Source organism: Oncorhynchus keta, chromosome 35 (genome assembly GCF_023373465.1).
Source record: "Oncorhynchus keta strain PuntledgeMale-10-30-2019 chromosome 35, Oket_V2, whole genome shotgun sequence".
Lineage (NCBI taxonomy): Eukaryota > Metazoa > Chordata > Actinopteri > Salmoniformes > Salmonidae > Oncorhynchus > Oncorhynchus keta.
In genome coordinates this window covers 27,070,175-27,082,616 of record NC_068455.1, presented here as the reverse complement: position 1 = coordinate 27,082,616, position 12,442 = coordinate 27,070,175, and the positions used below count along the sequence as shown (strand labels likewise).

General features: G+C 41.9%; 1 protein-coding gene across 3 annotated transcripts; it reads right to left on the bottom strand.

Moving 5' to 3' along the window:
- Positions 1-1,948: 1,948 nt before the first annotated feature.
- Positions 1,949-11,751, bottom strand: zfyve21 (zinc finger, FYVE domain containing 21). 3 transcript variants are annotated; one of them, XM_035752122.2, is made up of 8 exons: positions 11,546-11,738; positions 8,139-8,189; positions 6,631-6,799; positions 6,037-6,112; positions 5,753-5,844; positions 5,340-5,393; positions 4,057-4,187; positions 1,949-3,901 (listed from the first exon to the last, which is right to left on the bottom strand). In XM_035752122.2, exons 1-8 carry the CDS (start codon positions 11,669-11,671, stop codon positions 3,866-3,868), a joined length of 735 nt encoding a protein of 244 aa, XP_035608015.1. In that variant the 5' UTR covers positions 11,672-11,738; the 3' UTR covers positions 1,949-3,865. The 3 variants fall into 3 exon arrangements, with proteins under 3 accessions (XP_035608015.1, XP_035608016.1, XP_035608017.1); XM_035752123.2 differs by lacking the exon at positions 8,139-8,189 and having other exon boundaries at positions 11,546-11,751; XM_035752124.2 differs by lacking the exon at positions 5,340-5,393 and having other exon boundaries at positions 11,546-11,735.
- Positions 11,752-12,442: the final 691 nt, after the last annotated feature.

Below are 12,442 nucleotides of genomic sequence, written 5' to 3'. Positions count from 1 at the left end.
TGAAATGGCAGCCATCCTCGCCAGCGCCATCTTACAGTCCATTCAATATATAAGGACACCATGTCGGTCGGAAGATATCTATCGCTACCTGAGGCTTGATGACAAGACGACCAGTGTTCAGAAAGGCAACAGACCACCTGGCAGCCTTCCAGCGACTGTGTCACAGTGGATGAGCAGATTTTCCTACGGACCTGACACTTGCCATTCAGACCAAGGAGTTCAATCTTGGTTTCATCAGACCAGAGAATCTTGTTTCTCATGGTCGTGAGAGTCCTTTAGGTGCGTTTTGGCAAACTCAATTGTTAGCATTGTCATTTATATTGATGATGAACTTTGGATTTTCAAAAATGTTTTTAAATATTATAAAACATGCTTAAGGTGGATTTATTTTGTTGTTCACACAAAGGTTTAATGTGAAACTGTAATATTGATTGTAAGAAAAATGCTATTTATTTTAATAGCCGTTATGAATTCATGTTATCATTCATGCGAGTGTAGTATTTCACTACACTCGCATTAACATCTGCTAACCATGTATGTGACCAATACATTTGATTGAAATGTGTATCAAACCATTGAGATTAAAAACATTTCAAACGAAATACTTATTGAAAAAGGTCAAAAACACTCAAAATAACATCTCACAAAATGTATAATATTTCAGAGCCATATAAATAAAACAGATATAACAGTAGGGGGTCATTTTGACCCAGCCTATGCATTCTTGGGCCGCCATGTTTACTGTGCATCCTAGGGTTAAAATTATTATTGACCTTTCATTTAATAATGCAACAATCATTGTCATGATTTGTAAATACAATTTATGAGAAAAGTTACAATTTAATGAGTTAAAATAATGGACATTTGACACATATTAGATATTGTAATATGATTACTATTAGGACAGTGATGTAAAAGGGGAGACCACAAAGAGCAGTGATACTTACCATAGCTGCTAAATGTGTCAATTTGACAATGCCATCTAGTGCAAAACTACCAATTTCAACTTGAGTGAATACTGAATGTAGATAACATAAATAATTGAGTCTGGCCATCACAAATACTGATGCATCATGCAGAAACAGTTTATATGCCCAGCATCGGGGCATTAAAATAAGCCTGAACCGTAGGGCAAGGATATATACAAAATTGAGTGAATTCAGATAGTGGACATGAGGCATAAGATGCATTACTGAGTTCGGGCAGAAGTGATTCATTGTCAACGGAGCAGTCCCCAATGCTACGTTGGGGGGTACCACACTAGGCTGCGGTGAGTTCTGTGTACCACATGCGTTTAATATTTTCAACTCGTTCGTGGCTTTACAGTGCGGTTGTACAAACGGAAGTACAACTAGATAAAAGCTAGATAGTTAGAGTCTGTGAAAAGCAAAGTACATGTGTGTGGGGCGGCAGAGTAGCCTAGTGGTTAGAGCGTTGGACTAGTAACCGAAAGGTTGTGAGTTCAAACCCCCCAGCTGACAAGGTACAAATCTGTTGTTCTGCCCCTGAACAGGCAGTTAACCCACTGTTCCCAGGCCGTCATTGAAAATAAGAATTTGTTCTTAACTGACTTGCCTGGTTAAATAAAGGTAAAATACTTTTTTTTTTTAATAAGTACGGTAAATACAGGCAAGACTTCCGGAAAAACAAAACGCTTCTGGACATCGGGCATTAGACAACATTCTTGTGAACTAAGCAAGGACTATTAAAAGGTCCTCAAAGTGAATAGCCATAGTAAGCATTTTTCTTGACACAATGCATCGCAAACACCATGTCAACATGCCTGTTACCATATTAATACAATTGATTAGAGTGTAGCCTACTTGGGAGCAGTCCTGATTTTTTTTTTTACATAATAAAAAGGAATATCAGCAACCTTCTAGATTCCGGCTAAATGTCCACAATTCTCTGGTTTGATAATACAAATAATATTTGGTCAAAAATGAAAACCTGTCTTAAGTATTTTATTTGGTATGTGAAGCATAATACGTTGGATATAAGCCAACAAAACAGAAGAGTAAAAGTGTTACATTAAACAGCATATTGTACCCTTAGGTTAAGGGTTAGATTGTTGGTGTTGTGGCTGTGCAATTCATTTATAAAAACTAAAGCAACCCAACATGAAAACAAAATGCTTAAGTCATCTTGTAGTGTAGGAATAAACTTTTTGTTATACAAGTGCTACAAAAACTATACTAAATATTTTAGCTGTAAAAAGTACATACACCGCATTGTGTTAAAATAGGAATATTTAACAAAATAGTTTATACAAAAATTCTATGTATGGGACTACATTTAAAGAATTTAATAAACTGTGTGTACACACACACACACACACACACACTTATGTGGAAACCTGCTCGTCAAACATCTCATTCCAAAATCAGGCATTAATATGGAGTTGGTCCTCCCTTTGCTCCTATAACAGCCTCTACTCTTCTGGGAAGGCTTTCAACTAGATGTTGGAACATTGCTGGGGGAACTCGTTTCCATTTAGCCACAAGCATTAGCGATGTCAGGCACTGAAGTTCGGCGATTTGGCCTGGCTCGCAGTTGGCGTTCCAATTCATCCCAAAGGTGTTCGATGGGGTTGAGGTCAGGGCTCTCTGCAAGTCAGTCAAGTTCTTCCACACCGATCTCAACAAACCATTTCTGTATGGACCTCGCTTTGTGCATGAGGGCATTGTCATGCTGAAACAGGAAAGGGCCTTCTCCAAACTGTTGCCACAAAGTCAGAAGCACAGAATAGTCTAGAATGTCCTTGTATGCTGTCGTGTTAAGATTTCCCTTCACTGGAACTAAGGGGCCTAGCCAGAACCATGAAAAACAGCCCCAGACCATTATTCCTCCTCAACCAAACTTCACAGTTGGCACTATGCATTGGGGAAGGTAGAGTGCTCCTGGCATTTGCCAAACCCAGATTTGTCCAACGGACTGCCAGATGGTGAAGCGTGATTCATTATTCCAGACAACGCTTTCCACTGCTCCAGAGTTCAATGGTAGCAAGCTTTACACCACTCCAGCCAACGCTTGGCATTGCGCATGGTGATCTGTTCGGACAACCATTTCATGAAGCTGCCGACGAACAGTTGTTGTGCTGACGTTGCTTCCAGAGGCAGTTTGGAACTCGATAGTGAATGTTGCAACAGAGGGCAGATGATTTTTATGCGCTTCAGCACTCATCGGTCCAGTTCTGTGAGCTTGTGTGGCCTACCACTTTGTGGCTGAGCCGCTGTTGCTCCTAGACGTTTCACAACAGCACTTGCAGTTGACTGGGGCTGCTCTAGCAGGGCAGAAATTTGACAAACTGACTTTTTGGAAAGGTGGCAATCGTATGACAGTGCCACGTTGAAAGTTACTGGGCTTTAGTAAGGCCATTCTACTGCCAATGTTTGTCTATGGCGATTGTATGGCTGTGCGCTCGATTTTATACACCTGTCAGCAATGGGTGTGGACGTAATAGCCGAATCCACTTATTTGAAGGGGTGTTCACATACGTGTGTGTGTGTATATACCACTAGAATCAGTGACTAATCTGCGGATCCCTAAGGAAGGGGTAAGGATCCAAATCTGCCAGCACTGAAAGTAGAGTATAGACAGCATGAACAAAGAAACTTAGCTATGTCACAGATCACATAAAAAAATGACCTTAAAAGCATTACGTGAAGGGAAATGGTTATGCCAAATGGCTTATGTCTATGATAACATTAAGAATAGCAGCATTAGATGGGTGGTTGGCCAAATAGTTCAATGGATTGTTACTGAAATGCACTGTCAGCATTTAGAGAATGTGAGACGGAAGGGTAGGAAAGAAAACACTTGGTCTGTGCCATCACTCTCAGGCTCTGGGCATCTTAGCAATGAGTCACCGGTCCCGAGCTTCATACAGCAGTTTGGCAGCCTGTCAGAGAATAGACATAGTACAGGCAGAACTATTCAACCACATACACAGTACGTAATGGCAGGTCTGAAGCTTGGATATCACAACATAAATTCCAGTAGTATCAAATATAATTTTCCTTTTAAAACACAAGCCAGCATGTTAATGTGGTGTACCTTGTGCATGGCAGCCAGCCATGAGGAGGCAGTCTTCTTGTCGTCTGCTGCCTCCATGCGTAACTGCTGAGGGTCCTGAGAGCCAGTGGGTTTGTAGTGGAGCAACATGCCACTGGCCCTGGAGTTTCCCCCTGGACACAACACACAGTTAAGCACAGCCTGGTCTCAGACCATACGTAACATAGTAAATGTAAATATGTTATGTATGGTTACATAAGACAGATGGTTACTTAGGGTGGTTGGTCGGGGTGGGAGAGCATATAACACAAACATCTACCAACCCAAATCTCATCACGTACAACTTTAGCATTTTAGCAACTACTGACTACTTTTTAGCATGTTGGCTAACCCTTTAACCGATCTCCTGAACTTAACCCCAACCCCTAGCTAACATTCGCCACCTAGCTAGAATTCGTAACATATTCCACATTTTGCAAATTTGTAAAATATAATACAAATTATAATTCGTAACGTATCATATGAAATGGGTGATGGACATCCACAAATATTTACCATACGAAACACAACATATAACACTAAATGGAGCGTCTCGGATTTTCGTACAGAATAATACAAAATGCTATAAGACCAGGTTGTTAAGTAAGGTACAGTAACGACACTCACTATCTTGGGATGTACTCTAAAAGCTTCAGCTCAGACTTTGTAAACCAAAACGGCTATCTGGCTGGTGTTCAAACTAATGACCTTGGTGAGAAGAAAAAAAAAAAGTAACCTTACAACATATCTCAAAAGGACACAATAACAAACATTGATTAAAGAAAACATGCAAGTGCTTCTTTGTTAACGACTGGCATGTGCCATAAATCACTAAGAAATCTATAGACTTGAAAAAATAAAAATATCAGACGTTCACAGAAGAAGTTGATAGGAATGAGGGAATATGTTTGGATGTCTTGAGCTGTGAACTGGGTTGTGTTCAGTAGGCACAAAGCGGAAGAAAACAGCCCAAACAGGAAGGTGCCACATGGCAACGGTCAAATCAAGTGTTTTGGTGTTGCCTTATGAACACAAGCCTGGACACAGTTAGAGGGGCAATGAGACTCACTCTGGGTGTTTAGTTAGACACAACCCCCCCCCATGGAAGCATGCATGGGACACGGATTTTAAGGACGTTGCCTTTGTTCTACCACTGATATAAAATGCATGTACAATGATAACAAAGGCAGCCTTATCAAAAGCAGGGCCACAAACTCTGGAGGCAGGTGAATTTAAGATGGGGAGGAATAAGGGAGAGGGGGACGAGGGAGTATAACAGTGCTAACCTTCAGAGATATACTGACTGTCCAGCAGACTTGTGTAAGTGTGAATGTCATTCTCTAAAGTCATAAGGAGAAAGGCCAGGCCGCCCAGGGAGAGAGGGAGAGAGTGTTTTAATATTGAAGCAGAGAGGAAACAGTCAGGCACAACCACCACCTCAGTATACTTACCATGCTGTTAGATCAGTTAAGGGTTTTCAAATCAATACAATGAAAAGACAGTCAACAGAATTTTACTGTGGATTTATGGTTATACTTCCGGTCATTCCGGAGATGGAGCTAGTTCCTCCACCCACAGGAATCCATGTCTCTTAAATCAATAAGTGTTCAAGGAGCTGCACAGTATCGCTGCTGTACGGTCATACTGCCCTCTGTACTGAGAGCAATCCAGCCAGAGAACATCTGATCCAGAGCTTTACCTTCAGGAGTGGACTCCTCCGTCAACACCTGCATACTGGAGATCCGAGACAGTTCCACCTCAAAATGGCTCTCCCCATCAAAGAAAAGATACCTGAGTGGAGAGGGAGATAAGAGACCAAGAGAGGTGAGAGTGATGTACTGAAAGTCATTCAACTGGAAAATGTACATTTTCTAAAGTGGTTCTATCAAAGCACAGATACAGTATATGTACTTCCAGCATTAACCTAAATAACTCCATTCTAGATACTTTCCCTTTGTGTAAAATGTAAAACACTCACGATACCTGTGGTTGTTGGAGAGACGACACATCATGGTCTCAGACGTCTTTGAGGTGCCCAAAGTGACAATAAAAGAACCACCTGAGTATGACAGAGAAGTCATTACCAGTGAGTACAATTTAAAAAGTATACCAATCAAAAATCCCTCTTTAAATTCATACAACTGTAGATACCTCCCAGTCCACTGGTGTTGTACTAAAGGATCATCTTGGTTAACACTAAAATCTATCTTAATTTGGTTGTTTACATAGTATAATCTCTCGTGGACAGACAAATGATACAGCATTGTTTGACCATGCTATCTGGCTAACATGACCCCATTAGTCCAAAATGCTACAAGGCTTTCTCTCCAGGTCCCTGCCACTGCAGCAGGCCCTTGCCCTGGAGCTCACCATGCTGCAAATGGATTTTTAATTATGGGCCTGGCTGAGTGGAAGGGGCCTATTTATAACCACACTGGTCTGCACCAACACTCTTCACTAGCCAGGAGGGGGTAGAGCGGGGCAGGACAGCATCACCTCAGACCTAGCCCTGCTCACTAACAGCCCTTATATATATATATATATATAAATATAAATAATTCATTCCTTTGAACTCACCTCCCATAAGCACTTTGAGCTGTTTGTCGTAGAACTCCATTTCCTTCTGGGAGACCAGGCTGCACTCACCGCATTGACGGACTGGGTCGACGAAGCACATCCTGGGCAGAGCCACCTTCTTACTGCAGCACTTATCACAGAAACACCGGCCACACCGCCGACAGTGGTGCTAAACATCAACAGAACAAGAGGAAGGGAAGCAAAATATCATAACAGGCAAAACAATGTATCCTATTGGCAAAAGTAACATTTTGGCTCAAAGTCAAGTAAAAAAAAATGTAAATACAGTTATCTGACACAATACATGACCAAAAGTATGTGGACACCAGCGTGTCGAATATCTCATTCCAAAATGATGAGCATTAATATGGAGTTGGTCCCCCCTTTGCTTCTATAACAGCCTCCATTCTTCTGTAAATACTTTAAACTAGATGTTGGAAGATTGGAAGCAAGACCCCGCATCATTCAGCCACAACGGCATTAATGAGGTGGGGCACTGATGTTGGGCGATTAAGCCTGGCTCACAGTCAGTGTTCAACTTAATCCCAAAGGTGTTCGATGGAGTTGAGGTCAGGGCTCTGTGCAGGCCAGTCAAGTTCTTCCACACCGATCTTAGAAAACAATTTCTGTATGGACCTCACTTTGTGCACAAGGGAATTGTCATGCTGGAACAGGAAAGGGCCTTTCCCAAACTTTTGCCACAATTGGAAGCACAGAATTGTCTAGAATGTCACTGTATGCTGTGCGCTAAGATTTCCCTTCAATGGAACTAAGGGGCCTAGACCGAACTACGAAAAACAGCCCTAGAGCACTATTCCTCCTCCACCAAACTTTAGTTGGCACTATGCAGTCGGGCAGGTAGCGTTCTCTTGGCATCCACCAAACCCATATTTGTTCTTTGGACTTCATCACTCCAGAGAACGCTTTCCACTGCTCCAGACTCCAGTGGCGGCGAGCTTTACACCATTCCAGCCGACGCTTGGCATTGTGACCTTAGGCTTGTGTACGGCTGCTTGGCAAACACATTTCATGAAGCTACCGATGAACAGTTATTGTGCTAACGTTGCTTCAAGAGGCAGTTTGGAACTCCGTAGTGAGTGTTGCAACCAAGGACAGACTATTTTTATGCGCTAAGCGCTTCAGCACTCGATGGTCCCGTTCTGTGAGCTTATGTGGCCTACCAGTTCACGGCTGAGCAGTTGTTGCTCCTAGAGGTTCCACTTCACAATAACAGCACTTATAGTTGAACGGGGCAGCTCTAGCAGGCCAGAGATTTCACAAACTGACTTGTTTGAAAGGTGGCAATCCTATGAATCGTGCCACTTTGAAAGTCACTGAGCTCTTCAGTAAGTCCATTCTACTGCCAATGTTTGTCTACGGAGATTGCATGGCTGTGTGCTCAATTTTATACACCTGTCAGCAACAGGTGTGCCTGAACTAGCCAAATACACTAATTTGAAGGAGTGTCCACATACTTATGTATATTATGGGATCATAGTAAATCAAACCTTTCTTGTAAGGAAGTCATATTTTTTGTCACACTGCATACAGCTTGGGCACTGAAAGAGGAAAAGGACATAATTTTGGTTCACTCAATTTCAAACATGGACACAACAATTTGATTCACAGTTTAAATTGATTACCAAAAGACCTCTCCTTTACACTAAGATGATCACAAACCTAAGGCTTACAGTAACATACCCACAGACTTGATTTATTTAACTAGGCAAGTCAGTTAAGAACAAGTTCTTATTTACAAATGACGGCCTAACAGAAGGCAAAAGACCACTTGCGGGGACAGGGGCTGGGATTAAATATAAAATAAAAATATAGGACAACACACAGCACAACAAGAGAGATGCTACATAAAGAGAGACCCAAGTAAAAGTTAGCCTAACACTGACTGTTTTAATGCCACCACATGTCACAGCATCTTAAAGATCAGTGTACCATTCAAATACATGGGTGAAGAGGCAGTGGTGTGACAAGCTGCTGGACAGGTTTACTGTAAGGTTCACACACAGCTATGACTCATGGCCATCCCCCACTCAAGTGTTTTCCAAAGTGGACCCATGTCATAATCATGATTAGCCTGGGTAGCCGCTCGTGGTCTTTATGGATCTCGACTATCGTCTGGGCTTGATGTGCACAGCGACCGGTTTGTACATAAAACATTCTCCATTAAGGCAGCAAAGGCTTTGATTACCTCAACTTGATTTTTTTAAATTAAAAAGTGTACTTTCTTTATGAAACACATTTTCCACCACCATACCAGAGTGGCTAATTAATAACTAGAATTATAGGAATGATACTTTCTGATGTTGCATTAACTAGGCAAGTCAGGTTGCATCAGACCAGTGGAGGCTGCTTGGGGGAGGACAGCTCATAATAAATGGCTGGAGTGGAGCATTTAATTAAATCCACTCCAGCCCTTACCATGAGACCTTCCTCCCCAATTAAGGTGCCATCAGTCTGTTGTTTACCCCTGGCTGAATGCAGGGCGCAACATCAAGAAGTAGCATTCATACGCATTAGACACTAGCATGGTGGTGGATAATCAAATCCCCCCCCAAAAATGTATTGGTCACGCATACATATTTCGCAAGTGTTACGAAATGCTTATGCTCCTAGATCCAAAAGTGCAGTAATCCCTAACAATACATGCAAATCCCAAATATTAAAAATGAAATATGTATACTAAATAAAAATATAAAATGCAACAATTTTAAAGATTTTACTGAATTAAACACAGTTCATATAAGGAAAATGTATGGACTTCATGACTCAGAATATAGATATGCATCTGTTGGTCACAGATACCTTAAAAAAGAAAGGTAGAGGTGTGGATCAGAAAACCAGTCAGTATCTAGTGTGACTACTATTTGCCTAATGCAGCACAACATCTCCTTCGCATAGAGTTGATCAGGCTGTTGATTGTGGCCTGTGGAGGTCCTGGGCTGGCATGGTTACACATAGTCTGTGGTGGTGAGGCCAGTTGGAAGTACTGACAAATTCTCTAAAGTTACATTGGAGGCAGCTTATGGTAGAGAAATGAACATTTAATGATCTGAAACAGCGATGTTGGACATTCCAGCATGTCAATTGCATGCTCTTCCAAAACTTGAGACATCTTTGGTATTGTGTTGTGTGAAAAAAATGGCACATTTCAGTGGCCTTTTATTGTCCCCAGCACAAGCTGCACCTGTGTAATATCCGCTTCATGATATGCCACACATGTCAGGTGGATGGATTATCTTGGAAATGCTCACTAACAGAGTGGTAAACAAATGTGTGCACAACATTTCAGAGAAATAAGCTTTTTGTGCATTTGGAACATTTCTGGGATCTTTTATTTCAGCTCATGAAACCCACACTTCACATATTGCGTTTATATTTTTTGTTCTAAGTATATCACGTGTATAAACATTATTGATATTATATGAATAGAAACATTTGTATACTATATAGAAAAGCAGTAGTTATATAGGATGAGCCTTGACAAGAATACAATATATACACATATGAAGTGGGTAAAACAGTATGGCTCAGGTGGGGAAGGTCCTTGATGATATTCTTGGTCTTCCTGTGACACCGGGTGCTGTAGATGTCCTGAAGGACAGGCAGTCAGCCCCCGGTGATGTGATGGGCTGACTGCACCACCCCTGTGGTTGCGGATGGTGCAGTTGCCGTACCAGGCGGTGATACAGCCCGACAGAATGCTCTCAATGGTGCATCCGTAGAGGGTCTTAGGGGCCAAGCCAAATTTCTTCAGCCTCCTGAAGTTGAAGTTGGCGGTGTGGATGGACCATTTCACGTTGTCAGTGATGTGCACGCCAAGGAACTTTTCCCCTACAGCCCCTTTGATGTGGATGGGGGGTGCTCCCTCTGCTGTCTCCTGAAGTCCACGATCAGCTCCTTCGTTTTGTTTACGTTGAGGGAGAGGTTACTTTCCTGACACCACTCCGCCAGGGCCCTCACCTCCTCCCTGTTGGCAGTCTCATCAGTAATCAGGCCTACCACTGTTGTGTCATCTGCAAACTTGATGATTGAGTAGATGTGCATAGCCACACAGTCATGGATGAACGTCAATAAAGTGTGCATATTTTCCACGTTTTTTTGCCTTCTCTTCATTAAATCTAGTTAAGGAGGAAATCGAAGCCTTTGGAGCCTGAATGAAAAATGTTTTACGTATGAACCGGATGCCGGTGGGCATAAGCGTTTCATCCGGTTGTGCACATCGAGCCCAATGGTGGCTGCCCAGACTAGATCATGATGCATGTGAACATCTCGAAGAGACGGAGAGAAAAAAACAACTTCTAATTATCAGCAATGACTTGCTGAGGCAACTTTGGTTCTGTATTTTGGTGGCACCTGATGCAAAGCAGCTAACGTTAGCTACTTGACAACGGAGTTAACTAACTAGTTACTGTATTGGCGGCTCCATGTTGTCTAACTTACTTCACGTCACTAGCTAGAACACGACAGGCAGCTTTGGCATTTATAGCTGAACACGCCACTTCGATACAACTACGACCCGAATGTATTTTTTTCGTAACAGGTTATGAGAACTAACCTAGTACTTTAGGAAAAGGGTTAGTGAAAATGCTTTCCTAACCTAGTGAAAAGTCACTTCGCGACGTAGTTGTATCGAAGGAAGAGGCGTGTTTTTAGGGAATCACATTTACAGCTAGCAAACTGCTGAACATTGTTAAAACCAACACATACCAAATGAAGTAGCTAGGCAGTTATAAAACAATGTTTTTTTTAAAAAAGCACACGTATATTTTTTTTATACTAATAATCATACGCCTTTTGGTATTCAATCGTGGGATAAGTAACGTTAGCTGGCTACTGTCCCAGTATCAAGTCCGAGCGGCGTTGCCCTATTGTAATTTCCTCTCCAATAGTCTCTTACCTCTTTGTCCGGGACCCACTGGGGTTCATCTAACGAAAAAGGGCTGTTAAACGCTCCATTCTCCGGGACCATTCGAAGTCCACTTGGGCTTCGGACCAATTTCTTGCCATCAGGCACTGTAGACATTTTTCCAGGACCTCTTTTTTTAGCTCATACTGAAAAACATTCATATCGTATTTGATGGACAGAGCCGTTGTCCAATATAAATGCGTGGATTATAATCACTGATGTCATGTGATGAACCGCAGCAAACGAAAAGCAATGTTGTTTTGGTTTTCTGATCCCACCCACATTTTTTCATGACATTTTAGGAAAAACATCAGCACAAACTAGAGCTGTGTTGGAACACCCATACTAACATACTGTATAGTATATACTACATACTATTAGTTCAGCCGTGCGAGAGAGGCAAGTTGAGTTTTCCAGGGTTAGGGTAGTGCTGAAGCTGTCATATGCTGAGGCAGTGAAGAAGGTAGAGGAAGAAGGGTTTAAGGGGTAGGAGTGGTGAGAGTAGCATAGATATACCCGTACAGAAGGATAGGCCAAAAAGTGTTATACGTTTCAGCAAAATTGGATTTTTAGCATTTATAGAAATGGTTATCAGCTGTACTACAGGGATGAAACGGAAATCGCAGAAAATGGAGGTTGCGGTGGCAGCTGCAGAGAGGTATTTGGGTGTGCGAGACTTCGACATCAGAAGAGTTCAAGGGTGTGGTGATGTCCCATTCTTTCAGAATGATGGCATGAGGTAGAAATAAATACATTTAATTGGTGGAGTTAATTTTATATAATTTTGAAATTAGTGAATGTAGTGTTAGATGGTAGGGTATTTATTTAGTACATTTTTATTTATCAAGCAAAGTATAAGGGAGTTGTACTCCGGTCTAGTAGGTGGCG

Bases quoted from the DNA above. Each gene is read 5' to 3' on its own strand.
- zfyve21 (XM_035752122.2), bottom strand. From the start codon at position 11,671: ATGTCTACAGTGCCTGATGGCAAGAAATTGGTCCGAAGCCCAAGTGGA. The intron at 6,800-8,138 runs GTTTGATTTACT...GTTGATGTTTAG, and splicing joins ATGACTTCCTTACAAGAAAG to CACCACTGTCGGCGGTGTGG. The intron at 5,394-5,752 runs GTAAAGCTCTGG...TTATGACTTTAG, and splicing joins GGAGGAGTCCACTCCTGAAG to AGAATGACATTCACACTTAC.